At 37.5% G+C, this 26,500-nt stretch overlaps 1 protein-coding gene across 1 annotated transcript in view; it reads right to left on the bottom strand.

The window, feature by feature from the left end:
• Nucleotides 1-4,367: 4,367 nt before the first annotated feature.
• LOC111153278 (DENN domain containing 4A) overlaps nt 4,368-26,500 on the bottom strand; it is a 123,768-nt gene continuing 101,635 nt past the window's right edge. The window contains exons 24-34 of the mRNA XM_022512201.1: nt 24,518-24,707; nt 19,495-19,589; nt 17,786-17,961; nt 17,545-17,691; nt 16,038-16,236; nt 15,542-15,796; nt 14,293-14,410; nt 14,143-14,169; nt 13,501-13,663; nt 13,274-13,338; nt 4,368-6,601 (exon numbers count right to left, since the gene is read on the bottom strand). Coding sequence (XP_022367909.1) covers nt 6,465-6,601; nt 13,274-13,338; nt 13,501-13,663; nt 14,143-14,169; nt 14,293-14,410; nt 15,542-15,796; nt 16,038-16,236; nt 17,545-17,691; nt 17,786-17,961; nt 19,495-19,589; nt 24,518-24,707 — 1,572 coding nt within the window. The 3' untranslated portion in view covers nt 4,368-6,464. The remainder of the gene's footprint in view (nt 6,602-13,273; nt 13,339-13,500; nt 13,664-14,142; nt 14,170-14,292; nt 14,411-15,541; nt 15,797-16,037; nt 16,237-17,544; nt 17,692-17,785; nt 17,962-19,494; nt 19,590-24,517; nt 24,708-26,500) is intronic.

Consider the following 26,500-nt stretch of genomic DNA (forward strand, 5'->3'; position numbering starts at 1 on the left):
GTCAGAGTCACTGTTGCTCACAATGGACATGGATCAGAAAAACCATGCCAGAAGCTACTGTACTTCTTGTTACATTAATGAAAGAATGAACATGGTCCAGGAGAGTGACCAGAGTGGCCAAGAGCCTCTGATGGGAATGTCATCTGAACATTATCCTTGGAAAGCATCTGCAGCTCGTTGTGGATTAAGAATCTCCCCTCTAGAGGGATGGAGCTCCTGCCCCTGACTGCTGTCAGCAGTATCATGTGGAGGCCCGTAGAAGGACCTCTGGAGCCAGAGGGTTTTCTGAATGAGAGATAACTTGGGGGTAAGGGCTGGGACAGTCACAATAGCAGTAAGGCAAGCCCCCATGCCCACAGTCCCTGATCATTCCTGAAGGGCTGCTGATCCGAAGATGCAGATGTGGTCTACACTGCATCCCCGGGCCTCTGGCCCAAGAACACGCTGCAATTTGCTGTCCTCTCTTTTTCTGTTTAAAATGTGGCTTGTTTTTTAAATCAGATTTGTAAATATTACAGGTCCAATTATTGGTGGGTTTAAGGAACTAAGACTATAGAAAAAATGTATAACAGGAATCAATTACATTATACATCAGAGTCCAGTAAAATGTATACCAGTATTTTATAGCTTAAAAGGACTATCTTAGCTCTTACAGCTGCATTTCTCAAAACTGAAATTAAAGTAAGTAGCCCAAGAAATTAAAATTTATACATCACCCTTGAATTGGAAGTGGGAATGTTAGGGAAGGAAAACTACTCTAAGGGCTATTTAAACATATGTACTTACTAGAAAATCCAAGTTAGTATTGTCTCCACCAAGTGGTCACCTTGAGGGATTAGACAGTCATACAAAAGCAGTCCTGGCTTTGCTCCTCCAGCATATTCTCGCCTAACAGTGACAGCAGCTACTAGTGAGTAAGAAAAGGAGTAATTTTAAAGAGAGCCCAAAATCAGTAGAGCCAAGTCTGGTTTATAAAGTAAGAGATCCTGTGGGGTAATGCTATTTTTGTGTGTCACCCTAGATAGGATTATAAAGCAAGACGATTGATTTCCTGTGTGGCTTGTAAGTGGATCTCCAGGCAGTTACAAAGGAGAAGTTCCAAAAATGTTTAACATGAGGACAACATGGTGAGATAGAGAGTATTACTGCTTCCGGTAGTTAAAGGACTTTTGTGTTTGTACAAATTGTGTCACTATTTAAATATTGCATGTGGAATTTGAAGTGCTTGCATATTAAAAACCACTGCTTGCTGCTTTTACTAGCATTGACTTAAGGGACACACTAGAAATGAAACAGTTCTGTGTGTCTAGTTTCAGAGCAGAAGGAGCTCAGGTGACTATAGATTATGATGGTAAATACGGCTTTAATTACGAACATGAGAGGATTCATTGAAGATTAGAAGATAGCAGGACAGATGTGATGTAAAAAAAAAAAAAAATCAAACCTTTTGGTGTTCAAAATACTTCAGTCCATAATCCATCTCTTAAAAGATGGGCTGATTAATTAATTAATTGCCTCCCTGCCCCAGGATTCACATTCTTTGGAAATGACTTTTATTAAATTTCAATAAATTGTGAGTCCTAATGGTATTTTACTCTGCAAACATGGGTGAGTTAATCTATATCTTTAGGTCACTTGGTTGGAATGCTTGAGAAGATAATGATGGAAACATAGTCATTCCGTATTCTTAGTTATCCTCATTGGTGCTGTTGCATTGCCCGCTCTCCATATGGCATGGCCCAAGGACAGGAGGACAGAACGAGTCAGAAGGGTGACTCCAATGCCAAACTGTGCACATCTGCAGCCAATTCCAGCCAACCTCAGGGACATCACCCGAGAGCCTGGGTTCCAATATTTTTCCCCAGAATGGCTGAGGAGTACCGGACAGTGCAACATTTTGTTATGAGAAAGTGCTGGACAGACATTTCATGATTAAAGTCAACTCTAATGATCTAACATCCCATTCATGATCAGTTTGCTGGATGTCTGGCATTTCTCTTTGCTTGGAGAGGAAGGTCTGATCACACCACACTATGACAGAAAGGGTCAAGTGAAATGAAAGCTGGGTGTTGATGGATGTATAAGAAGTCACTGGGGTGGGAGGGAGGAAGGAGACTTCAGGGAGATGGAAAACTTACACAATTTTTAAAAGATCAATTTGTTCTGCTTGGAAATGAAATTTTTTGTTATATGTTTATAAATCTATAATTTATTAAAATTATACTGTTTAGGGTGAAGGATCATCTTAAAATGTCAAGATAATGGTGAGATGGTCCTCTCATGTGATAGGCAAAGTGACCTATCTAGTCACATGGAACAAATCCCAGGTCACTCATTCAGCCTTAGGATGCATGAACTGTCCCACTGGAGCTTCTCAGCTGGAGGACAGTGGCTACCCAGATGATGGTTTCATCCCTCTGGAGGTTGCATTTCCTTGGTGACCCTGGTGATAGATTTGGGCCCAATTTCTAAAAATGTGAGCCTCTCCCTGACTTAATGGGTTAAAGTTCTACACAGTATTAAAAGAAAAAAAAAATACCATCCACATTTTTGAAAAATGGTGTTCTCTTTAAATGTTTACATAGTAAAATGGTTGCTTCCATCAATCGATCTAAAAATGCTTTTATCAAATTTACAGGCTTGGCCTTTTATGCCACTGTTTATATTTTAATTATCACTTATTTAAAGATTGAGTACCAAAGAGGGTGGGAACCGGAATTTAGTATTTACGGCACAGCCCGGTAGGTACATTTGAAGAACTGGCTGGCCTTCCTTGCCAAAGAGTACCCTTGGGGTCTGATTCCTTTTTTGTGGGAGCCCCCCACCCGACCCCAGGTACTACTTGCAATGCGTTTGGGGACTGGTCACCACGGAAGATACAAAGAGAGGTCGTGATCAGAGCTGTCTCTGCCAGTGCAGGGAGTAGGGGTAACTAGAGCCCAGTGGCACACCCTGGTCTAAGGCTGCCTTCATAGCTAAAGGCATGCTTTGGGTCTTCAGGCCCCTCACTGTGACGAGCAGGCAAAACCTGAAGAATTTCATTTATAGGAAAGCTCCAGTGGTTTCATCACAGCACAATGTTTGAAAAAAAAAAAAAATCTATACAGACAAAAGGAGGGAGCCACGCAATCGACAGCAACCAGGGAAAGGCCGCCGAGACTTCATCAGTAGAGCCTGGCAGCATCTTGGAGGATAAGCACAAGCACAGACTTTTTGTGTAAGAGACAAATTCCTATATTAATTTGTGAACAGCTAATTTTTGTAAACAAAAATAATTCAGCCAGCAAGTGTACTTGCTTTGAGGCCAGAGGAAGAGGCCAGTATAAAGGGATGAGAAGAATAAGTCCGAGAGTATTAAAGTAAACTGACTGGTGTGCTGCTGTCAACGAACGCAATTCTGAAAGAAAACTTAGTCAGATATCCAAACAGGAAGGGCAGAGCAGGCTAACTCTAGCAGAGGAGGGGGCCCAGGGCTCTCTGAAAGAAGCAGCCTGTCCTTTCCTTTGCTGGTCTGGAATAAAGTGCCTAACAGCAGCTTTCAAGTTCTAGTGGGAGAAATAAAAATAAAACTGGGCCATCTGACATTACCATACACACAGGTCTCTTCTAACCGTGTACTTAAAATGTATTTAGAAATAAAACATCACAGCCTTCTCTGTACACCAGGTCAACACTTGCTAGTTGCACTGAAGTATTAGAGTAGTTACCACCGTAAAGTACAGTAAGTATGTATCACATAAAATGCTGAACCAACATTTTCTGGGGCCATTTCTCTATATACAAAAATGTAAAAACATATTAGAAAAACTTAGAATCAAATAATCTGGTAGTGTTAGAGTTTTAAAGCATTCCCTCCCTCCCCACCATCGTCCAAAAGAGAAATCAGGGGAAAAAAAGACAAAAATCAGAGTATGAGCAGGCTGTATAATTCCTTACCTGGCAGTAGGAAGAAAAAGTTGAATATCAAAATTAGATACAAAATACAAATGTATGACATTCAAAACACCATGGGAGGAAGTAGTAAACAAGTTATACCGGGACACAGCATGGTTTATTTTCCACTATTAAACATATAAACAAAACTAAGAGTAAGAAAACAAGAGACAGATAATGTAGCAAAAATGTATTTCTCTCCAACACGATTGGCCATGATTCTTCAAAATGTATCCTCAACAGAGACAAAATGGAAGAAAAGTTTATATAGAGTTATTTTAAAGGATGATCTAGATTTTAATTTTCTTTCGAGCAGGGTTTACCACTTTCTATTCATGTTTTAGGTTTTATTTTTAAAGACTAAATTTCTACAAATAATATTTCCTGGGGATTAAAAGTAGAAATAAAACCCAACCAAAAGCAAAAACAAAACTTTGTGGGGGGGGGCGAGGCATGGGGGTAGGTAAAAATTATACTCACTTTTCCATCTGAGTTTGAACCAGAAAGGATGGGCTTTACCTCACTTTTTTGGGTCAGCGATTTGAAATCCATCAACTATAATTTTTACATATAGTTTGTGTTAAAGAAAAGTTAAACAACTTCCACGAACAGTAAAAGCTGTTCTTATAAGGGAAAGTAAAACATGCATCAAAAAACCAGAATAGAACCCCAGAACCCGATTTGAGGGATGTTTGTTGCCAATGCCCAAAGCCTCACTTACTAAACATTTCTCTCGTTTTACAATTTTCAAGTGATTTAGGGAACAGAAGACTCCGGCAGAATGTGAAACCTGGATATGAATAGTAAAGTAGAAGACTGGAGTTGTATTTACAAAGGAAAGGCATATATATGTGCATAGCACCAGATTTTTCAAGTAAGCAAGTTCAGCATCAAACTAATCCGAATCAAAATTTCACATTTGTAAACTCTATTACTTCCCCAGTCGAAAGCTGTGAAATGTGTCAGCTTGATGCTATTCACTAATGGTGTGAATGCAAAAGGTAGTTTTTCTGCAGCTAAATTGATTCGAAGTCTCAGATATCCCCAGTACAAGTGTGCTGGACTCTACTGGCTTTCCAGACCAAATTTGGAACCATCCATTTTTTCTTCTTTGAAAGTGTCTAGAGAATTCCTTCATTCATGACAATGTGTGCAACCATGCACATACACATACTGATAATCTATACATAATTCTAATAGTCAAAGAATACTTTTTATCGGAAATTACCCAAAGAAAGTGATTTTTGCAATAATGGAACTAAAAATATTTTTTTAGAGTCTCTTTAATACCATTGGTGCTAAAACATTCTATTTATTGTCTGATTTCTGGATATTTCTGGATTTTAGATTCCATAGACTTCAGATTCTGAAGGCTTATTGAAAAAGCCAAGTTCCTCAATATGGGAAATTCTATCTGGCTGTACTTTGAGAGTTATTATTTTTCTACTTTTGAAAAAATATTTTGAGTATTTTTATATATATGTATATATATTTATAATATTAACAGAATACTCCAGTAGGTCATATTCCAGATAAATATGACACAATCTACATCATCCCCAATATTTTAGATATTAAAATAAGGGTAAAATTTAGAATAAGTTGTCTGACATATTTCCCAGCATAAGTGTTCATGTAGCGTATTAAAATTTAAATTGATATTTGGTTTTGTAAGCGCTCCCTGTGTACTGTATGCATCTGTAAGTGATAGAGAAAATTTTCAAATCATGGTATATTGAACCTGATTTGGCAGAAGCAGACTTGGAACCTCTCCGGCTCTCCTTCCACAAGGCTCAATAAGTCAGTCTGGGCAGTGCACACCTTCACTTTCATTTACTTACTGCGGTCAGGCTTAGCTGTACTAACATGCAATCCTAGCATAACAGTGACATTTCTGAATCATTCCTCCAGGTAATAAAAAATATAGATAGATAGATAGATAGATAGATATACATATAGAGAGCCGCAGCTGTACTAATTACGTCAAATAGCAGCAGACAAGGAAAATAAGCACTTAATTGCTTGCTTCATAAGTTTAAGTTCATTTTGTTTGCTATATTAAGTTTAAAAATTAAAAAAATATCAACTTACTATAAACAATTTAAAATATGTATAATACAACTTCATGGTCAAAACATTTGAATAGTCTATGAAAACAGGAAATACTTTGATCTTACATTTGTTTAAGTTCCATACATGATTTTTCAATGTGTCTTCCAAGAGAAACCATGAAACGGTTGTCTTATTTTGAGAAGTAATTTTGTTTAGGGATTTCCTCGTCACAAAAATACTTAATTACTTATTACAGGAGAAGTAAAGAAAAAAAAAAAGAAATGGGAAACAAAATGGCTTTCTCCTCACTTGTCACTCTTCTCTTTTGAAAACATTCTGTACATAAGCTATCTGGACTTTCTGAACCATTTACAAATGCATTTTCAAAAATTGAAGAAAAAGAGTTTAGAGTCTTCGAATGTTATTTTATACATGGACTATACAATACATATTGAAAGTATACACAAAACGTGCATGTCTTAAAGATAAGGTTCTCCAAAGGTTTTTCGACATTCCATCACCCCTGTACTTGGCGGTCTGTCACAGTTGTGTGTACTCTTGACTTGACTAGGTGTGAGGCGATCGTATGCCATCTTGTATTCTTTATCAAATGCATCTGCAAAAATTCATAAGGAAATAAGGGCATTCAGCAATTTATACTCAATACTAACAACAATCAAGTTTTTGTAATATTACAGAACTATAAAATTAGAGGCCAAGAAGGAATTCCTAGGTCATTTCTGCCAACTAAAGGACTACAGAAGCTCAAACAAGGACCTTAGAGTCCTTAGGATTTTATTTTTATTTTTTTAGAAAGAATATTTTAATTTTTTAAAGATTTTATTTATTTGACAGAGAGAGAGAGAGAGAGAGAGAGAGAAAGCGAGAGCGCACAAGTGGAGGGGAGAGACAGAGGGAGAGGGAGAGGCAGACTTGCTGCTGAACAGGGAGGGAGCTGGATGTGGAACTCAATTCTGGGACCCTGCGATCATGACCTGAGCTGAAGGCAGACACTTAACCAACTGAGCCGCCCAGGGGCCCCAGGCCTTAGCATTCTAGAGTTAGATTACACAGACCAATGAAATTTCAAGTTTTAAGATGCCTTCTTTTAAAAATTTAAAAATTGTGGTAAAATACATGTAAAATTTACCATCTTAACAACTTTTACAGGTTGGTGGTATTACAAACCTTCATAATGTACAACCATCACCACCATCCATCTCCATTACTCTTTTCCTCCTGTAAAACTGAAACCTTATATCCATTAAAGGATAATTCTCCATTCTCCCTTTCCCACCCTGTCAATTACCATTCTATTTCTGTCTTGATGATTTTGACTACTCTAATAACTGTATGATTGTCTTTTTGTGACTGGCTTATTTCATTTAACATCATGCCCTCAAGGTTCATCCATGTTGTAGTATGTGCCAGAAGTTCCTTCTTTTTTAAAGGCTGTATAATATTCCATTGTGTATATAGACCACATTTTTTTTTTAAATTTTATTTTTTATAAACATATAATATCTTTTTATCCCCAGGGGTACAGGTCTGTGAATCGCCAGGTTTACACACTTCACAGCACTCACCATAGCACATACCCTCCCCAGTGTCCATAATCCCACCCCCCCAACCCCCCTCCCCCCATTAACCCTCAGTTTGTTTTGTGAGATTAAGAGTCACTATAGACCACATTTTATGCTTACTCATTCATCCTTCAATGAACACAGGAATTGTTTCCACATTTTAGCTATTATGAATAATGCTGTTATGAACATGGATGTACAAATATCTCTTCCAGATCCTACTTTTAATTCTCTGGGGTATATAACCAGAAATGTAATTGCTGGATGATATGAAATTTCTATTTTTAATTTTTTATGGGAATCCATTGAGTATGGTGTTAATCTGGGTTTTTTCATAAATGTTCTTTATCAAATTAAGGATATTCCCTTCTATTCCTAGTTTGTTGATTTTGCTAAATGCTTTTTCTGCATCTTCTGAGGTATGTGTTGTCTTTTTCTTTTTTAAGATTGTATTTTTAAGTAATCTTTACACCCAACATGGGGCTTGAACTCACAACCCTGAAATCAAGAATCGCATGCTCTGAGTGAGCCAGCCAGGTACCCCAGAGATACGTGTGTCTTTTATTCTATTAATATGATATATTGTGGTGACTGAGTTTTGTACATTGAACCAACATTACATTCCTGGGATAAATACCAGTTGGTCGTGGAATATAAACCTTCCTAAACGTTGCTGGATTTGGTTTGCTAGCAGTGTGTTGAGAACTGTCAATAAGGGATATTGCTCTGTAGTTTTCCTTTCTTGTGACATCTTTGGTAATCCTGGCTTCATAGAATGAGTTAGGAGGTGCTCCTTTCTCTTCTACTTTTGTAAGAGTTTGTGAAGGATTAATGTTTTAGTTCAGGCTGCTACAACAGAATACCAGAGCCTGGGTGGCTTAAATGATGAACATTTATTTCTCACAGCTCTTGAGGCTGGAACATCCAAGATCAAGGCCATGGTAGCATATCTGGTGTCTGGTGAGAGCACTCTTCCTGGTTTTCAGACAGCTGTCTTCTCCCTGTATCCTTATGTGGCAGAGAAAGAGAGATGGCTCTCTTCTTCTTTTAAGGATATTAATCCCATTTTGGGGGGCTCCAACCAAATGATGTTATTGCTTCCCAAGGGCCTACTTCCAAATACCATTACATTAGGGCTACACATGAGATAGGGCACAAACATGAAGTCCATCACAATTAGTGTTAACCTTTCTTTAAACATTTGACAGAACTCACCATCTGGTCCTGGGTTTTTCTTTCTGGGGAGCTTTCTGATTATCAATTCAATCTATTTATTGTTACAGCTCTGTTAAGGTTTTCTATTCTAGAGTCAGTTTTATAGTTTATGTCTTTGCCGGAATTTGCCTATCTCTTCTGGGTTATTGAATTTATTGGCATATAAATATTTATTATACTAACTTATAATTCTTTTTGTTAATGGAAGGGCAGTGGGAATATCCCCTCTTTCATTCCTGATTCACTAATTTGAGTCTTCTCTCTTTTTCTCTTAGTCTAAATGAAGATCAATTTTATCAATCTTTTCAAAGAATCAATTTTGGTTCTGATCAGTTTCTCTATCTTTAAAAATAGTTTTCCCTATTTTTATTTATTTCATTTATTTCAGCTGTAATATTTATTATTTCTTTTCTTCTGCTTGCTTTGGGTTCAGTTTGCTCTTCTTTTTCTGTTTCATCAGGTAGAAGTTTACGTAGGTATCCACATATAAGTTCCTACATGATTAATTTTCCAGTCGAACATTAAAATCATTAGGCAAGTTTCTTATTTTTAATAGTTTCTAGTGTTTCACAACCATTATAGTTAAAAAACAAATATTCAGGGCATCTGGGTGGCTGAATTGGTTTAAGCATCTGACTCTTGATTTTGGCTCAGGTCATGACCTCAGGGTCACGAGACTGAGCCCCAGTTCCATCTCTGCATTGGGTGTGGAGCCTGCTTAAGAGTCTCTCTCCCTCCCTCTGCCCTGGCCCCCATCCACACACAGGCACGTGCTCTCTCTAAAAAAAAAAAAAAAAAAACCCAAAAAAAGAAAAACCCCAAAACCAAAAAAGCACAAACATTTACAACATTCTGCTCAAAGCCCCCTGGTTGCAATTTGAACCCATTCATTTTTTTCCACTTTTTAATAGAAAAGGCAGCTCAACACATTCATACAGTATTTATTTACAAACAAAATTATAGGTTAAACACACTTATACTTCCATTAGCCTTCTCTATCAAATAGTCCTTAATTCTAAGTAAGTTTTACCTTTCTTACTGGAACTTGTCCAGACTTTTCCACCTTTATTTCAACTAGGAAATCTATGACTTAATATAACTTCTGAGTACGATGTTCCTTGGTTATATTTCTCTGGGCCATATATATATATTTTTCCAAACAAAGATACCAAACACAGATCTCTACTGGGCTTAGATTTATAGCTAAAATTTTTAAAAGCCATTTTAGTGTAAGGCCAATTTCCAATTCCTAACTCTTAAATGAGCAGATTTATTTTCTTCCTAACCAAATCAGTCTTTTTCCTTTTTTTTTTTTTTTTTTTTTAGTTTATCTACTTATTTTTTAGTAATCTCTACATACAATGTGGGGGCTTGAACTCATGACCCCGAAGATCAAATGTCACACGCTCTTCCCACCCAGCCAGCCAGGAGTCCCTCTTTGTTCTTTAAATGTTAGTTTTGTTTAAAATATCACACCTAAGCCACCACCTGGTTTCACTTGTATTATTGCATTAGCTTCTTAATTGTCCTTTTCACTATCCACTGGGTTCCCACCCAATTTATTCTCCATAGACTAGAAATCCTGATAAGACATATATTCCATCATGTCTCTCTCCTGCTTAAGAATCCCCCAGATGGGAGCACCTGGGTGGCTCATTGGGTTAAAGCCTCTGCCTTCGACTAAGGTCATGATCCCAGGGTCCTGGGATGGAGCCCAGCATTGGGATCTCTGCTCAGCGGGGAGCCTGCCTCCCCGTCCCCCTCTGCCTGCCTCTCTGCTTACTTGTGATCTTTGTCTGTCAAATAAATAAAATCTTAAAAAAAAAAAAATCCCCCAGATGTTTCCCACTGCACTGAGGATTCCATCCAAAAAACCTGGCAGCACCTGTTAGATGGTATGATTTAGTCCCCGCCTGCTTCTCTGAGCCCATTTCACTCCACACTCCACCTTTTCTCTTTGAATCCTGTCTTCCCTGGCCTTTCAGTTACTCAAAAATGCTAGACTCTTCACTTCAGGGTCTTCCTGCAAACTTTAAAGTTTGTTTGTTTTCTCCCCCACTCATATTCTGGCTAAGTTCTCAAGTTAGTGCCATTTCCTCTGAAGCCTTCCTTATTTTTAAACTTCTCTGGCCCTGAGGTCCCTTAGACTTTGTTCCCAGACACATTCTCCACTCTCTCTCCTGGTCACAATGCACTTTAAGTACCTTCTCCCTATAGTCTGGTCTGCCTCTCAGCAGAAGCCTCCAGAAATAAACCTTTTAACATCCAGGTTCTCCCTCCATTTATTTACTCATTTATATTTGTTTTCAAGTCGCTTTCCCCCCCCTTCCTATTACTGTTCTAGTCTCCAATCCTTCTTGGGTTTCTAAATTCTCCCTGGGCATCAACTCTGGGGCTACACAGAAAGTGATAGTTTTCTGAGGGCACCCAACATATACAGACTGTCCAGAGCTTTGCACCCAGAGAGGACCAAAAAGGACAGGTCCTAAGAATTCAGATGTTTCCAGAAGCCTTCGAAGAATTGGCAAAGGAAGTTACTATCAGGTTTGTCCTCAAAGAGTCAGAGGAAAAGGGCTCTTAGACTCATGAAATGGCAAACTCCTTTGAGGTATCAGTAAACAGTACCTATATAATAATCTCCAAGCAGTTCTAATAGAGGAGGAGTAAAATTTTGCATGGGGGTTAGGGTCAGGAAAGAAGTGTATTTGTAAATTTGGCTCTGGTTGGGGAAGGGGTGCAAGGATGAGGAAATTCACAGCACCACCCAGGGGGCACGTGATGCTTGTTTTGGCTAGAGCAAAGTGAATGACAGATTGCTGAGATAAAAGAAAACCCTTTTATACTTTCCCTCTCTCACCATTATTTTAGGGGGTCAGGACATTATTTTATTTTTTTAAAGATTTTTATTTATTTACTTGAGAGAGAGAGAGAGACAGAGAGCATGACAGGGGAGAAGGTCAGAGGGAGAAGCAGACTCCCCATGGAGCTGGGAGCCCGATGCAGGACTCAATCCTGGGACTCTGGGATCATGACCTGAGACGAAGGCAGTCACTTAACCATCCGAACAACCCAGGCACCCAGGACATTTATTCTAAAGTTTAAGTAAATTTGACTTTTCTGTAAAATGTGCTCAGAAAAGGTTAACCGTTTTAGATAATGAGTACATAAAAAATATTACCCCTTACCTAGTAGTTACATTCTATAAGATGCTTGCCATCTCACCCACACATATCATTGCTTCTGGATTCTACAAGCTCTCTTTTGGCATCAAGACTGACAAGTCCCAGTGACACAGGTCACCATTGGTCAGAAGGCACCTGATACCCCTTGAGATTCCCAGTTAGGGATGGCTCCTCTAAGCCCTCTACTTCCCTCACTAACTCTTACTCTTTCCCACCTGCTAATGAACTTGTTGGGAAGCCAGCACCGCAGGGAATGCCCTTGTTCTCTATTCATGTTCCATATGGTCTGGCTGAGCGACTTGTAACAGGGCACATAAGCTTATTACATACTATCATCATTTTGAGGGGCTCCTGGGTCGGTTGAGGGTCTGATTCTCTCGATTTCAGCTCAGGTCATGAGCTCAGGGTCCTGGGATCAAGCCCTGTGTCCTGTTTCATGCTCAGTTGGGAGTCTATTTCCCTCCCTCTCCCTCTGCCCCTCTGTGAGATCTCTCTCTTTCAAATAAGTAAATAAATCTTTAAAAATCTAAAAAAAAAAAAAAAAAGAAAGAAAGAAAGAAAAAAAGCCAACCAAAGTGTTGACTAGCGCTAAATAACCAGATATGTTTTTGTTAAGACAGTATACAATCACCTAAAAACTATGGCTGATTACAAATTCTCTCTTTAACTGGGAGTGGGTTTACTTAAGCAGGGCACCCACGTTAGGTACCACTCAACATCAGAGAACTTAAATATGTATCATTGTCACTTTCATCAACTTATTCACATTATAACTTTTCAGACAAAATGCCTAAACTCTGCTCCAATCTCTCAATGTCTAACAGCTATCCCTTTCTTCTTTCCTTTCTATCAGGGGCTATTCCTGCCCTTTCCTGAGACTTAGAAGTGGCAACTTAAAGGGAGCCCAGCACAATCACTGGGAGAAGGAGATGACCAATCAAAATAGTCTGGGGCCTCTTGAGATAGATAGCTACCTTACATCCCTTCTGAAATGACAGCAGTCCCTAACTCATAGGGCTTTTGGGAGAATTACAGGAGATTATACTTGGGAAGTACTTGCTACAGTGTCAGACACACAGTAGGCTTCAAAAAATGTTAGCTTTTATCATTTATCATTACTATTACTAATATGACCAAAGTATCCATTACATTAAATTAAAAAAACCAAAGAAAGAATTCTTCTAATACATTAATATTAAAATAATAATAAATAATATTAAAATAATACTAAAGACTACCAATACAAAAATACTTTGAAAATAATACCATGACATACAAACATTACATGTAGATATTACAGTAGATTACCTATATCAATGTTTTCTCTTCCCAGGGCTACAAGCGAGAGAAATAGTATTTCTCTATACAAACTCCTAGGGGGGAAAGGAGTGGAGAAGATATTACTATTCATATAATCTCTATATTCTGTACAAAAATACTGATGCTAATAAAAGCATGAAGTGATCAAACAAATTACTAAGCCAAAAATATGTATCTGCTTAGAGTAACAATATATTCATTTAAGACAGACTTACCTCTGTCTTTTAAAATGAGGACATTTATTCAATGTCTCTAAAATTTGACTCATTGGTCCATAAACATCATTCATTTTAATGCTCTTTACCATATTTTTCAATAGTTCCTGGTTAAATGAATTATCACCTTTTTGCAATAAATGGACCATTGGATACTTTTGGGCTGTGAAAGAACAAAAGAACAGGTGAAGGGAAATGTTCTATGTATAAAGGACAAAAAATTAAGCAGCAACTGATAGTTATTCAAGAAGTTACAAAGCATTAAAAGCAAATTAAGAGCAATAGATAAAGGAACAGAAATCTAAGATTGAGAAAGGAAAAAAGGAGAAAAAATAAGACTCATAATGATGAAAATAGGCTTAAAGTTTTCTGTGGCCTCAAACAGACAAAAACTAAAAATGCAGTTTTCCTTAAGACAGCCCGTGGAGGAAATTCTCAATCAGCAGCCTGGGATGGGAACAAACAAATATGTAAAAAGAAGAAACTAGGACAAGCAATGGGCTAAAAGCGAACTCCACAAAACATAACCCCCTCCAGCACATACACAGTACCACTCAAACAAAACAAAACAAAAAACCCCCCACAAAAAACCCCTTGGCCTCCATGGAAGATAGCACTAAAAACATCAAACTTAACACTCACTCTCAAACAAAAGTGTACGATTTTGACCTGTAAGACAAAAAGTAGTAAAGTAAAATAGAAGTTAGTTACACATGAGTTTACTATTGCTAAATAAAGCAAGCAGAGATTACTCTTACACAAACGAAGTCAGCATTCTATGAGAGCACTCACTGTGGGCATTCCAGAGGATGTACAAGGGTTGTCCCGGATCTTGATGTAATTTCATATTGTCCCATAACATTTGTATTAAAACATATTTACTATCCTCAGACATACAGTGGCGAGGAATCTGTGTTAAAGAATAAAGAGATATTCATTAATGATCCTTACCTGATAAGATTTTGTAAATATTTTATAAAGATCCTTATAAATATTTTTTAGGATATATGTGTGCAAGAGAGAAAGGAGAACAGAAAATGACTGGTTTGTATGCATTTTATCTCTATTTAAGGAAGATGGGCTGAATTGAGAAGCTAATGATCTCTGAAGTAGATTTTTTTTTTTTTAAGATTTTATTCATTTATTTGAAAGAGAGAGCACAAGCAGGGGGAGTGCCAGAGGGAGAGGGAGAAGCAGACTCCCTGCGTGCAGAGCAGAGAGCTCGATGCGGGGGTCAGTCCCAGGACCCTGGGATCATAACCCAAGCTGAAGGCAGACACGTAACCACCAACTGAGCCACCAGGTGCCCCCTCTGAAGTAGCAGGTTTAATCAAATACTTAGATCAGTAAAAAGGGCACCATGAATCCGGGAGCCTCATTCTACATCAGACCAAGACCCTACCCTAGATAACTCACTGAGTTAACCTCTTGGTCAAACATCGGTCATGTGCGGAAAATCTAAACCGATACACAATCACAGACATGAGTACAAGTAGGCACAAAAAGTTCCTGAACTTGGAGATGTTGCAATTTAGTGGTGGTGATACATATGAAGAAATAAACACCTTTATAGAACAATGGATCAAAAATACAAGTAAACATAACAACCTATCTAGATGTTAAGCAAAAACTCAGAGAAAAGGACTGAGGAGAATGGTAGCACATGACTGAGCTAGGAATTACAGACATCCTCCTAAAAATGTGTAATGCTTGTTTTGAAAGAGGTATGAGACATGAGTGGGGCCAAAGCACGAACTCTTCTCATTAAAGTCATTGACAGTTTCTTCTTGAGATTATATCCAAAACACAGCCCATTTTGTGTCAATTTTACAAGAAGGCTACAAAACATGATTTTATCTTACTGCTAGGCTGTAAGAAGAAAAACTATCTGTAAATGCAAAGAAAATAATTTTATTGATCCAATGATTCAGATGGTTATTTTAAAAACTTAGCATAAAAATTACTTTTTTGTCATTTAGAATATGCAAGCATTACAATGGTGACAGTAGCATTGCCTTTTAGTTAATTTTTATTTTCATACCTTTGAATACTTGTTACAATGCTCGGAAGAAAGAATCAGTCCGGGTAAGTTACTGGGTAAGTCAAGACGTCTAAAATACCACACCAGGTTCCAAAACACGATTGGATGGTGGTCCACAAAGTCTGCCACTGTTATTGCATGGTCGCCTTCATTTTCCAGTAAGCTTTCAAGCTCCTTCCACACCACTAAAGGACTAAGATATGGAACAGTGATAGGATCTGGACTGGGGAGGTGCCACTCTAATCCTAAAGAATCCTGTTGAATAAATAAAAAAAAACATAAATGGAAAATACAAGATTGATTATACTAAATCAATTTTTAAAATTCCTGTCAATGATTTCCATATAAATAGAAAATACTAGAATTGTATCATGGCCCTAGAAACTCTTCTTGATGCATTATAATATCAAAGCTAATAAGACTATATAGGACAACGGGAACAGAATCAAATGTAAATCATCAATGTCCAAATTTTAAAAAACACCAAAATACATACAGTAGCTCCTTGTAAAGTAGTTGGCAGGCTGCCTGTAGGAATGAGCTTCTGGCCTCTAGTGTCTTCCTTATCCAAGGGGCCGTAAGTACTAACACTCCTGGCCATTGGAAATATTGGACATTTTGACACAGCTGTTTTTGATCTATCAGCAGGGATCTGAATGCTTCGGGCACACGTATTTTCCAGCAGTTTAGATTTGCTTGGGCATTGAAAAAAGGAAAAAAAGCATATCATTGTCTAGATTTACTTTATTTCATCCAGAACATCCAGCTCTTTAGACTCAGAGCTGGATGCATACCAAAGTAAATCAAATGAAGGTGTTCATCAGAAGTTGGCTGGGGAACAGGATATATTTTTAAGTAGTCTAATCATGTTAAATTTCCTATTTATCCAGTGAACTTTAAGTATTCCAAAGTCATTCATTTATCAAAACAGTTAATGGACAACTTTTATATGTCAGGAACTCCAGTAGGCCCAGAGGATACAAAGCAGAGAAAATAGGCACTTCTTCCTTCAGGAGTCACAAGCTAGTGGACCCAGCCAGAGAAAGGGCTCCACTAAACCTACCATCACACAGATTTACAGCTGTGCTGCCTAGGCACTCAGCATCAAACAGGTAGGGCATGCCAGCTGGCCTGTACCTCGGATGTTTTCCTGCACATGCAGTTACCATTATGACTTCACCTGCCCCGTTATGAATGTGGTGTCTCTGGCACTTCTCCAAAATGGAGTCAATATCTGCATTTGTTTAAAGTGTAAATTCACTTATACTAGGCTTACTGTAAAGTCTTACTTTGATTTTACAGTTCCTCTATCACCTTTAAATGCCTTCTCAGATTATTAAATATTCCAAAGTAGAAGTAAGTTAGGACTGACTTAAGTTCTAAAGAGACAGGGATGAGAAAAAGATGTTCACGGTGAACTTCAAGTGTTCTATAGAATATTTACTTTTTTTTTTTTTTTTAAAGTAGGCTTCACATTCAATGTGGGGCTTGAACTCATGACCCTGAGATCAAGAGTCACATGCTCTACCCACTGAGCCAGTCCAGGTGTTCCAGGTGTTATTTTACTTTTAAAACAGTAGTAAACATTATCCTATAAGAATTATACAGCTTAAACTCTCAGGATTCATAAAGCATAAACTGTAACTGTTTAAACATTTAGGTTATTAGAGAATTTTAATACTGTTTTAATTAGGGGAAAGAACTTAAGATTATAAGTTTATTATACATGGAAATTTGAGAGAGCATGTGTGCGTGCAAGCAAGGCAGGGGGAAAGGGAGAGAGAGAATCACAAGCAGACTCCATGGCCCAGTGCAGAGCCTGATGTGGGGCTTGACCCTATGACACTGAGATCATGGGCTCAACCAAAATCAAGAATCGCAAGCTTAACCGACTGAGCCACCCGGGCGAGACTAGAAATTTTAAATGGTCAGCTGATTTTTATGTCATTTTCAGAAGCATGTGCAATACATGTTAAAATATCGTTCCACAGAATTATAATTACCTATTGAGATCAAAATTCCCTTGAACAGAAATAACAGATGTGTCAAGACCAGATGCTGATGTTGAGATACAAGACTGCCTTGTCTGAGTTGAAAAAGAGGATGGAAAATGCATATTTTCTGTAGATGGGCTTGACTTCAGAAAGTATCTGCAATGTGAATTAAAGGAAGTTTTTGAGAAAAGAGATATTCTAGTAAATACGATCCTTAAACATGAAGGAAAAAGAAAGCACAAATCATTACCTTCCAGGCCGTCTTAAATCTCTTATTTCAATATTCAGAAAGGGCAAGAAAAGATTGCCACAAAATGGGCATGTAGTATTGAGATTTGAATCATCTGCTGTCCAGCCAGCCATGATTTCCTCATCATGGACAAGACAATCACATGTTCTACACCGAGAGCAACTTGAGATAAGAACCTATGGGAGAAAACAACACTTTACATAAGTGAGCCTGTTGGAGATACTATGAATTAAAAACAACTTCAATCCATAAGTCTATTAGAAAACTGTAAGTCAGAAGGATTCAGAATTTACAAGCAAACAAATAAACAAACAAAAATAGATTACACTCAGCTAAATTGATTTCAAAATTTTTACCTGAAAGGGAAACTTGCACTTAAGAAAGGGAACCTTACTATTATAATTACTACAAAACATGCCATGGTTTTATTAGTGAAAAAGCAAATCCAAGCATTAATTTACTAATACCCAAAATAGGTATTTGTAATTACATATTATGGGTCTGTGTGCTACTCATAGTGTGGTCATCAGACAAGTGTGGGTCTACAAACTCTTTTTGATTTGTGTTAAGTAAAGAAATTGAGAAGAGGACTTAGAAACCCTTAAAGAAATTGGTCATTGCTGCAATATCTAAGTTTGTGATCAATACACATTTTCACAAGAGTATAAACCATGACAGATTGGAAATTAAAAACCCCAACAAAACCCTGGTCTGTCACTAAAGACAGTTTAAGAAGTGTTGCTATATATGAATGTAAATGCTGTCATTACATGAATAAAATACAGAAATTCCTGAAGCCATGAGAAACTTGGGTCAATTGTAATATCTGTGCTCACAGTTATTTCCCAGCTACATGCAAATCTATTTTCCAAATTTAGGCAAACTAGTCTTGAAGAAGCAACAACACTCACAAATGTATTTGGAAGCAATTTCTTTTTCTTTTCTTTTCTTTTTTTTTTAAGATTTTATTTATTTGACAGAGAGAGACAAAGTGAGAGAGGGAACACAAACGGGGAGTGGGAAAGGGAAAAGCAGAGAGAGTGGAAGAGGGAAAAGCACGTTCCCTTCGGAGCAGGGAGCCTGATACAGGGCCCTATCCCAGGCACCCTGGGATCACGACCTGAGCCAGAGGTAGATGCTTAATGACTGAGCCACCTAGGCGCCCCTGGAAGCAATTTCTATACAAAAGTTAGGGAAAACTTTTAAACTGTAAAAACATAACTTTTTCATTGTGAGAAAAAGAGACACACAGCAGCATCTCCAGCAGATAACCACATCAAACTAACACAAGAAATGAAAAACATGATGGGGAATGGGGAAATAAATGCCAGAACACTCCATGTCCTCTCATCACAAAAGTGTGCCTGCATAGCAGAATTGGTTTTTAAGAGGTTCAAATGTGAAATAAAAGTTCAAAAAGAACACAGAGATAATAAGGGAAACTAGAAATACTGAAAATGGAAATGCTTTTGTACTTTGATAAATCCCAGAAGAAGCATGGGACTTTCCTAAACAGAGATGAAGTAGTATGACTTCAGTATTCTGAAATACTGGAGATTTTATTCAGTTACAATATACATTCTGACATTTTCAGATGCTACATATTTAACTTTTTATTACTTTGCCCCTGACCGTGAATACTTAGGGAACGTAAGTTCTAGGAGTAGTGTAAGTAATAAAGGAAGACGCTCTTTGGATTAAAACCGTACCTCCATTGCATAGTTCTGGAAGATATTTGTATTACTTGTGTTGCAGGAAGATGCCACTTCTGCTTTCCCAGGTAAGGCAAACTTTGACAGGGATCCTGTTCGTTATTAGAAAACAAAGAGCAAAACCATTACAATTAATGAGAAAGGATATGAAAATCTTTTTTTTTTTTTAAGATTTTATTTATTTATTTGATAGAGATCACAAGTAGACAGAGAGGCAGGCAGAGAGAGTGGAGGAAGCAGGCTCCCTACTGGACAGAGAGCCCAATGTGGCTCCATCCCAGGACCTGGGATCATGACCTGAGCCGGAGGCAGAGGCTTTAACCCACTGAGCCACCCAGGCGCCCCATGAAAATCTTTTCTACCTCTGTAAATTCTCTGATAAAATGTCCAACTGTTCTACTCAAAATAGCAAAGGTAATTTAGGGGAAAAACAAAAAAGGCATGCATTTTTGTTCTGAGTTCAAACTCAAGGAAATGTGCTCTGATTCTATGGCTTCCCACATGCGAGGGGGCGGGGAGCCCTAGCCTCATTACTCACTTATGAAGTAGTCTGTGGGTACAGGCTACTCACTTATGAAGTACTTTGTGGGTACAGGCTACAAGGCATTCCAGTTATTTTTAATTACTAATTTGCAGTTTCTCTTTTTCCATGTTTAAAATATAAGAATGTATTTAGTTCTAAGGTCTAAAACATATAAAATAGCTAATTTCAGTTCCAATCATAAAAAGATTTACTGGCAATTCTCTGTGTTCTCACGATCTTTTAAGATGTGGTACAGTAATCTTGTTCTGAAACACGAGGAAAGAATTTCCAGATATATTCTTAAGAGTAATGGATATTAGTAGGTATTAAAACGACGGCAACAACAAAAAGTAAGGGGAGTTCTGTGGTCAAATCGATTGTTGACAGTTAATAAAACTTGTTAATAAAACTGGGAGGTAACCTACACTTTTTTTTTCTCTTTTTTCTCAGTAGTTACTAAATGTTACGAATGAACACTTATATTTTTATAAAGTAAGGGTAAAAAATGTAAGTAATGGGACAAACTGCCAGTTCACAAGAAATAAAGAAGACAGGAAAAAGCATGCTAAACACCAATGTATGTGGGAAACAAGGCAGAAGAAAATTACCAAATTTCCTTACTACTTGCAGCCCATTGACAAGTCCTTGAGGTAGGCAGAGTGACATTCCTCTAGGGACTCAACTTCCTGGATGGTGACACTTTGCTAGGGCAAAAGGCAATCCCACCCGACCCCCAGCCCCCCACCCCATCCTGTAAGTCTACATTAACATATAAAAATTCCTTTGGAAACTTCCTTTATCTCTCCCCCCGCCCCCAGATACATGTTGGCAATTATCCCCAAGTATATGACCCACTGATACACATCTGAAGGGTCTCACTGAGTAAGGGACAGGAGGGGCTAGGTAGGGAGAGATAGGCAGGGGGCTATGTGATCAGGCTCACAGTAATCCCAGAAATGCTGAGGCATAAGGAAACCGCAGATAAGGGAACAAACCAGACCACCCTGCCCTGGGCATCAGAGGTGAGATCTTTAATGGCAGTCACATTGTGACCAAGAATAACCAGAGCCCAAAGAAGAAGTTAGCCATTAAAGATGTTATCACCAGTCCTTATTCAAACCAAGATGTCACAAGAATGTTAAGGCATGTTAGCGGAGGCCCATACTGGCAAACCTGGCAGGACCCATCTCATTCCCGAGAGCTTTTTTTGTACACCCGCTTAATAAAACTTTTTATCACTTTACTCACTCCCCTTTGTCCGCAAGATTCATTCTTCAACTCGTGAGAAAGGAACCTAGCTCTCCCTCTTCACAATCATAGGGATGCAATCAGTATGATCCGGACTAATGCCCTGATTGCTTCAGTAAATAAATGACAATGGGAAAAGAAGATAGCTCTAAAGGACCACCACTTGTTCTAGGCCGGCTTCACAGATGGGTTGAGAGGGACAGAGAGGGCTGAAGCCTCCATCAACCTGTAATCTGCTTACAGCTGGTGGAACTGCAGTACCTTCCCTGGATGGTTCCCCACAACCCTCTAATCCTTCTCTGCTAAAGCTAGTTCAGAATTGCTTTCTTGTACCTTCTATCAGCCTTGACTAATGAAATCATTTATGTGGGAAGCCTCCCTTTCACATCTAATCAATCTGGAGCACAGAATATTCACTTTAATAAATATGAATCAGGTTATGAGGTTTATTTCTTAGCATAACAAATTGTTCTTGTAAGTTAAAAAAGGGGGCGAGGGAGCTAATCACCTGATTTCTTCATGAATGGATGACAAGAGGGAAAAAAAGAGAGAACAAAGAGGAAGTTAACAGACATATTAGCCAAATGCAACAAGTGGACCTTATCAGGATCCCAATTGAATAAACCACCTATAAAAGGAGCTTTATGAGATAACTGTGAAAATTTAAATATTTGATATGAAATTTTATATTGATCAAAACATTAAAAAATGTAATAGCATTACAATTATGTTTTAAAAATATGAATGCTTCACAAAGGATATATACTGTACATGTTCCAAACAGAACATGCTAACACATAGTGTTAGAAGAGAATGTTTATCTGTGAAGGGGCAGTGACCAGATGTGTGCATGAGAGGAGGTTCTGGATATTGTCAGCATTCCGTTTTTTGATCTAAGTGCTGGTTACTCAGATGTCCTCAATTTCTGAAATGTATTTACATACATAAAAGTGTACACATTACATGCATAACATTAATAAAATTAAAAGTAAGTTTACCAAATACATAATTTTTTAAAAATGTTAAAAATTTTTTTGAAAAGGAAAACCACTGATCCGCAATGGCATCACTCAGGCTGAGTTCCCAACAGCGGCTTAACACCTAATCTAACTGCAGTTTCAACTTGCTCAGAGTGTGGTCTTCATCAGTCAGTCAGGAATTTTCTGGCCAGTGCCTGGGAGTCTGCCACATGCATCCCTCCATCATGCAAAGGAAGATGAAGCAATCTGCATGATAAGACCCCCTGCATTTCCCCCTAAGAGAAAGTGACTTTGCCTGGAATATCTTTCTCTTTTGCTAATAACTTTCTTACCCCACCCTTCTTCTATAAAAACCTTCCATTTTGTATAGTTCTTGGAGCTCCCCTCTACTTGCTAGATGGGATGCTGCCTGTTTCATCAATTGTTAATAAAGCTAGTTAGATCTTCAAATTTATTTGGTTGAATTCCATTTTTTTAAACAATATAAAACATTGAAGTCCTTATATTTTAGAGCTACATATGGAAGTATTGATGAATAAAATTATATGCTGTCTGGTATTTACTTTAAAATAATCCACTGGGCAAGGAAAAAATAGTGGGACTATAGGAGAGGGAAAGATTAAACAAGATTGGCCGTTTGTTGATAACTGTTGCAATTGGGTAAAGGGTAATTGGGGGTTCATTGGGCTATTCTTTCCACTTCTGTGTACATTTGAAAGTCCCTACAATAAAGGCTTTTTTTTTTTTTTTAAGATTTTTATTTATTTCTTTGACAGAGAGAGATGCAGCAAGAGAGGGAGAATCAGGCTTCCCGCCCAGCAGGGAGCCAGATGCACTGCTAGATCCCAGGACCCCGCCCAGGATCATGACCTGAGCTGAAGGTCATGAAGCTTAACGACTGAGCCACCCAGGTGCCCCAATAAAAGCTCTTTGAAAGTACAAAGGTGCACGTCAAAAAATATTATAGTGAATCCATTCCTCACACCATATCCTAGGATACATTTCAAATGGATTAAATATCTAAATCGGGAGTCAAAGCCACTTGTGTATGGCTACAAGCTAAGAATGGTTTTTACATTTTAAAGTGTTAGAAAAAGAAAACGATAACAAAGAATATGTGACAGAGAGGTGTGTGGCCCGCAAAACCTAAAATATTTAAGGTACAGTCCTTTACACAGAAAGGTTATTGATCTCAGAAAATGCTAAAAAGAAAACCAAAGAAGTGTCAGAAGAAAACACCGTTGAGCCTAGGGAAGGGGACATCTTTCCTAATATCTCCAAATCCAGAAGCAGGAGGGAAGTACTGATAAATTTGATGACATAAAATTAAAAATTTCTGTGTGGCAACCCCCCCCCCCCCAAAAAACCCAAACAAACAAACAAAAAAAACAATGCACAAAAACTTGACAAAATTGGAGAAAGTATCTGGCAATTATATGAGACTATATATTGCTATATAAAAAGAACTAATAAAACTTTTTAAAAAAAGGGCCAACAAGTGACAAAGGCAGTCCATAGAAAAAGAAATACAAATAGTCCTTAAACATATAAATAGTTACTCAACTTACAAGAGGAATATAAATGAAAACTAAACTGAAATACAGTCCTCATTGATTAGGTGGCAAAAATCCCAAAGTCTGCCAACATATTTTGTTGACACGGCTGTGGGGAAATAGGTATTCTTATATACCGCCAGTGGGAATGCTAACTAGTATACACCCCTGGGGAAGGCAACTTTGGCAGCATCACTTCAAGGAAGAATTTGTATCTTTCAAAGATACCCTTGCAAAAATATAATGACATATATGCATCATAGCATTATTTATAATAGTCAAAGACTAGATACTTAATGTCCATCAGTAGGGAAGTGATTAAAATAAACTCTGATATATCCACAGATGATTAACTATGCAACCGTAAAAATGAGTAAGGAACAATGCAATGTGATGATACGGAATGATCTTTAGGATATGTTGTTAAGTGAAAAACACAAAGAATGGGAAGGTACATTACTTTCTGAGTAAGAAGATATCCCTATATTTTTAAAGAAAAAACAACGGAAGGATAAATCAAAATGAATAAAAATGGTTACTTCTAGGCACAGGGAGAAAACAAGATACAGGGGTGGAGATGGACAGCACAGCTCTCTACAAGTGCCCTGGTTCTTACTGTTTTGACTTTGGAGCCATGTAAATCTTTTGCAAAATTGAAACAAGGAAAAAAGGTAAAGACATGACATATAAATGCAGTAGGACCAAACTGGACAAACCTTCTAAGGAGGCAGAACTTTCCAGGCTTGTTCTGCTGAAATCAATTCCCTTAGTCCCTGAAGTGGCACTGCTCTCTTGGGAGGGAGTGGCTCCTTCCAACTCATGGCAAACATCTTCATCTGTTAAAGAGGTAGATTCGGAATCCTGGGCTCCCACTGAAGAAAGACTGGTACGATCAGAACTTTGATCCTAAGGACATAATTATAAGCTTAATTTCCTTCATATTTAAATTTAATTATTTAAAATGTCACTCCTAAGGCAGAGGAAATGTTTAATCACCCAGATGATCAGTTAATCAACATTAAGTCTACAGAAATAAAACCACCAATTTTACAAGGGCTATTAATTTGGACAAACACGGGTGGGAAATCATTTAGATAGCATTTTTAGTTACATGAAGTAGAGAAACCTGTTGGTTAGATACCCTTGCTAACTTTGAAGCTTTATTTACTGTTCATTTTCCTCCCAGGATGATACCATTAGAACTGCATTTTATTCTTTTAAAATTTCATGTATATTTACATTTTATTATTTTCCATAATAATCTAGGTTTCAAAGACATGTATTTCTAGTTTTCATTCTTGAGAACACCAAACTATAAGTTCAATGTTTTTCTGGTTATACCAACCATACATTAAGAAAATCTAGTCAATATGAATTTTTGCATAAAGAAAAAAAAATTTAAGTATCTATAATCCTACTGCCCAGATAATACAACTTATTTTTTTCTAGTCATGTTGAGTGTGTGTTGAGTTGTTATTTTCAGGATTATGTGAATATCTATATTGGCTTTTCCACTATATCTCATATTTTAAAAAGTGGGTGCTCTAGGAATCATACACATCCAGTCATTTACAGTCTACTTAAAGTTAGTACTGTACCACTTGGTATATAATAACATAACTATAGTGACTATCAGCAGAGTGAATCCCTTTATCACTGTAAGACATGTACATATATTGAATATTCCATAAGATAATGTCATAATTTTTGTTTTGGGCAATTACTTAAGAGGAAAAAAAGTAGTCTTTTATATTAACTATTTACCACGTATTCTATTCCTCCTTCATTCCTGCAGGTCCAGTTTTCTCTGTGGTTATTATTTTTCTTCAGCCTGAAGAACTTCCTTTAGCCTATCTCACATAACAGGTCTGCTGGCCAGGATTCTCTTCTTTTATCTGAAAATGTTTTTATTTCACCTTTCCCCCTGAAGGATATTTTCACTGGATATAAAATTCTGGGTTGACAGGTCTTTTAACAATTGCAAGGTGTTATTCGCATTTATTCTTTGGTCCATGGATTGTGGTTAAAAAATACATGGTTTTTCAAACCCTTATTCCTCTGTGTCATTTTTCTTTAATAGTTTTCAAGTTTTTAAATTTTTTCTTCCCAACAGCCATTTTATTAGCAGATGGGCATTTTCGCTTTTTAGCAGTTTGCTTATGTGTGTGTAGAAGTGGTTTTCCTTGTGTTTATTCTGTCTATAGTTTACTGACCTTCCTTTATCTATAAATCTAAATCCTTCACCAAATTTGAGAAGTTATTTCTTATTTACTTGTTTCTCCATTATTTATTTCTTCAGGTATCTTTTCTACCACAATCTTTTCCTCTCATACTTCTGGAACCCCAATTATATGTTATTCCTTTTAATACTGTCCCACAAGTCTCTGAGGTTCCGTTCATTTTGCAAAAGGTTTTTCTCTCTCTGTTCTTCTAATTGGATAACTTCTATTACTCAGTCTTCATGTTCAGTGGATTTTTTCCTCTATTTTCTCCATTCTGCTACGGAACCCATCCAATGACTTCAGAGTGTATTTTTTTTTAGTTATAAAATGTGCTTTTTAAAAAATAGTTTCTATTTCTTGCTGACAATTCCTTCCTTTTCATTTATTTTGAATGTGTTTTTCTTTAACTTCAGGGAACCTAGTTATGATAGCTACTTCAGAGTTTCTGTCAGGATAATTCCAACATCTGGGTCATCT

This window comes from Enhydra lutris, unplaced genomic scaffold (assembly GCF_002288905.1).
Source record: "Enhydra lutris kenyoni isolate GAN:26980312 unplaced genomic scaffold, ASM228890v2 scaffoldscaffold31, whole genome shotgun sequence".
Lineage (NCBI taxonomy): Eukaryota > Metazoa > Chordata > Mammalia > Carnivora > Mustelidae > Enhydra > Enhydra lutris.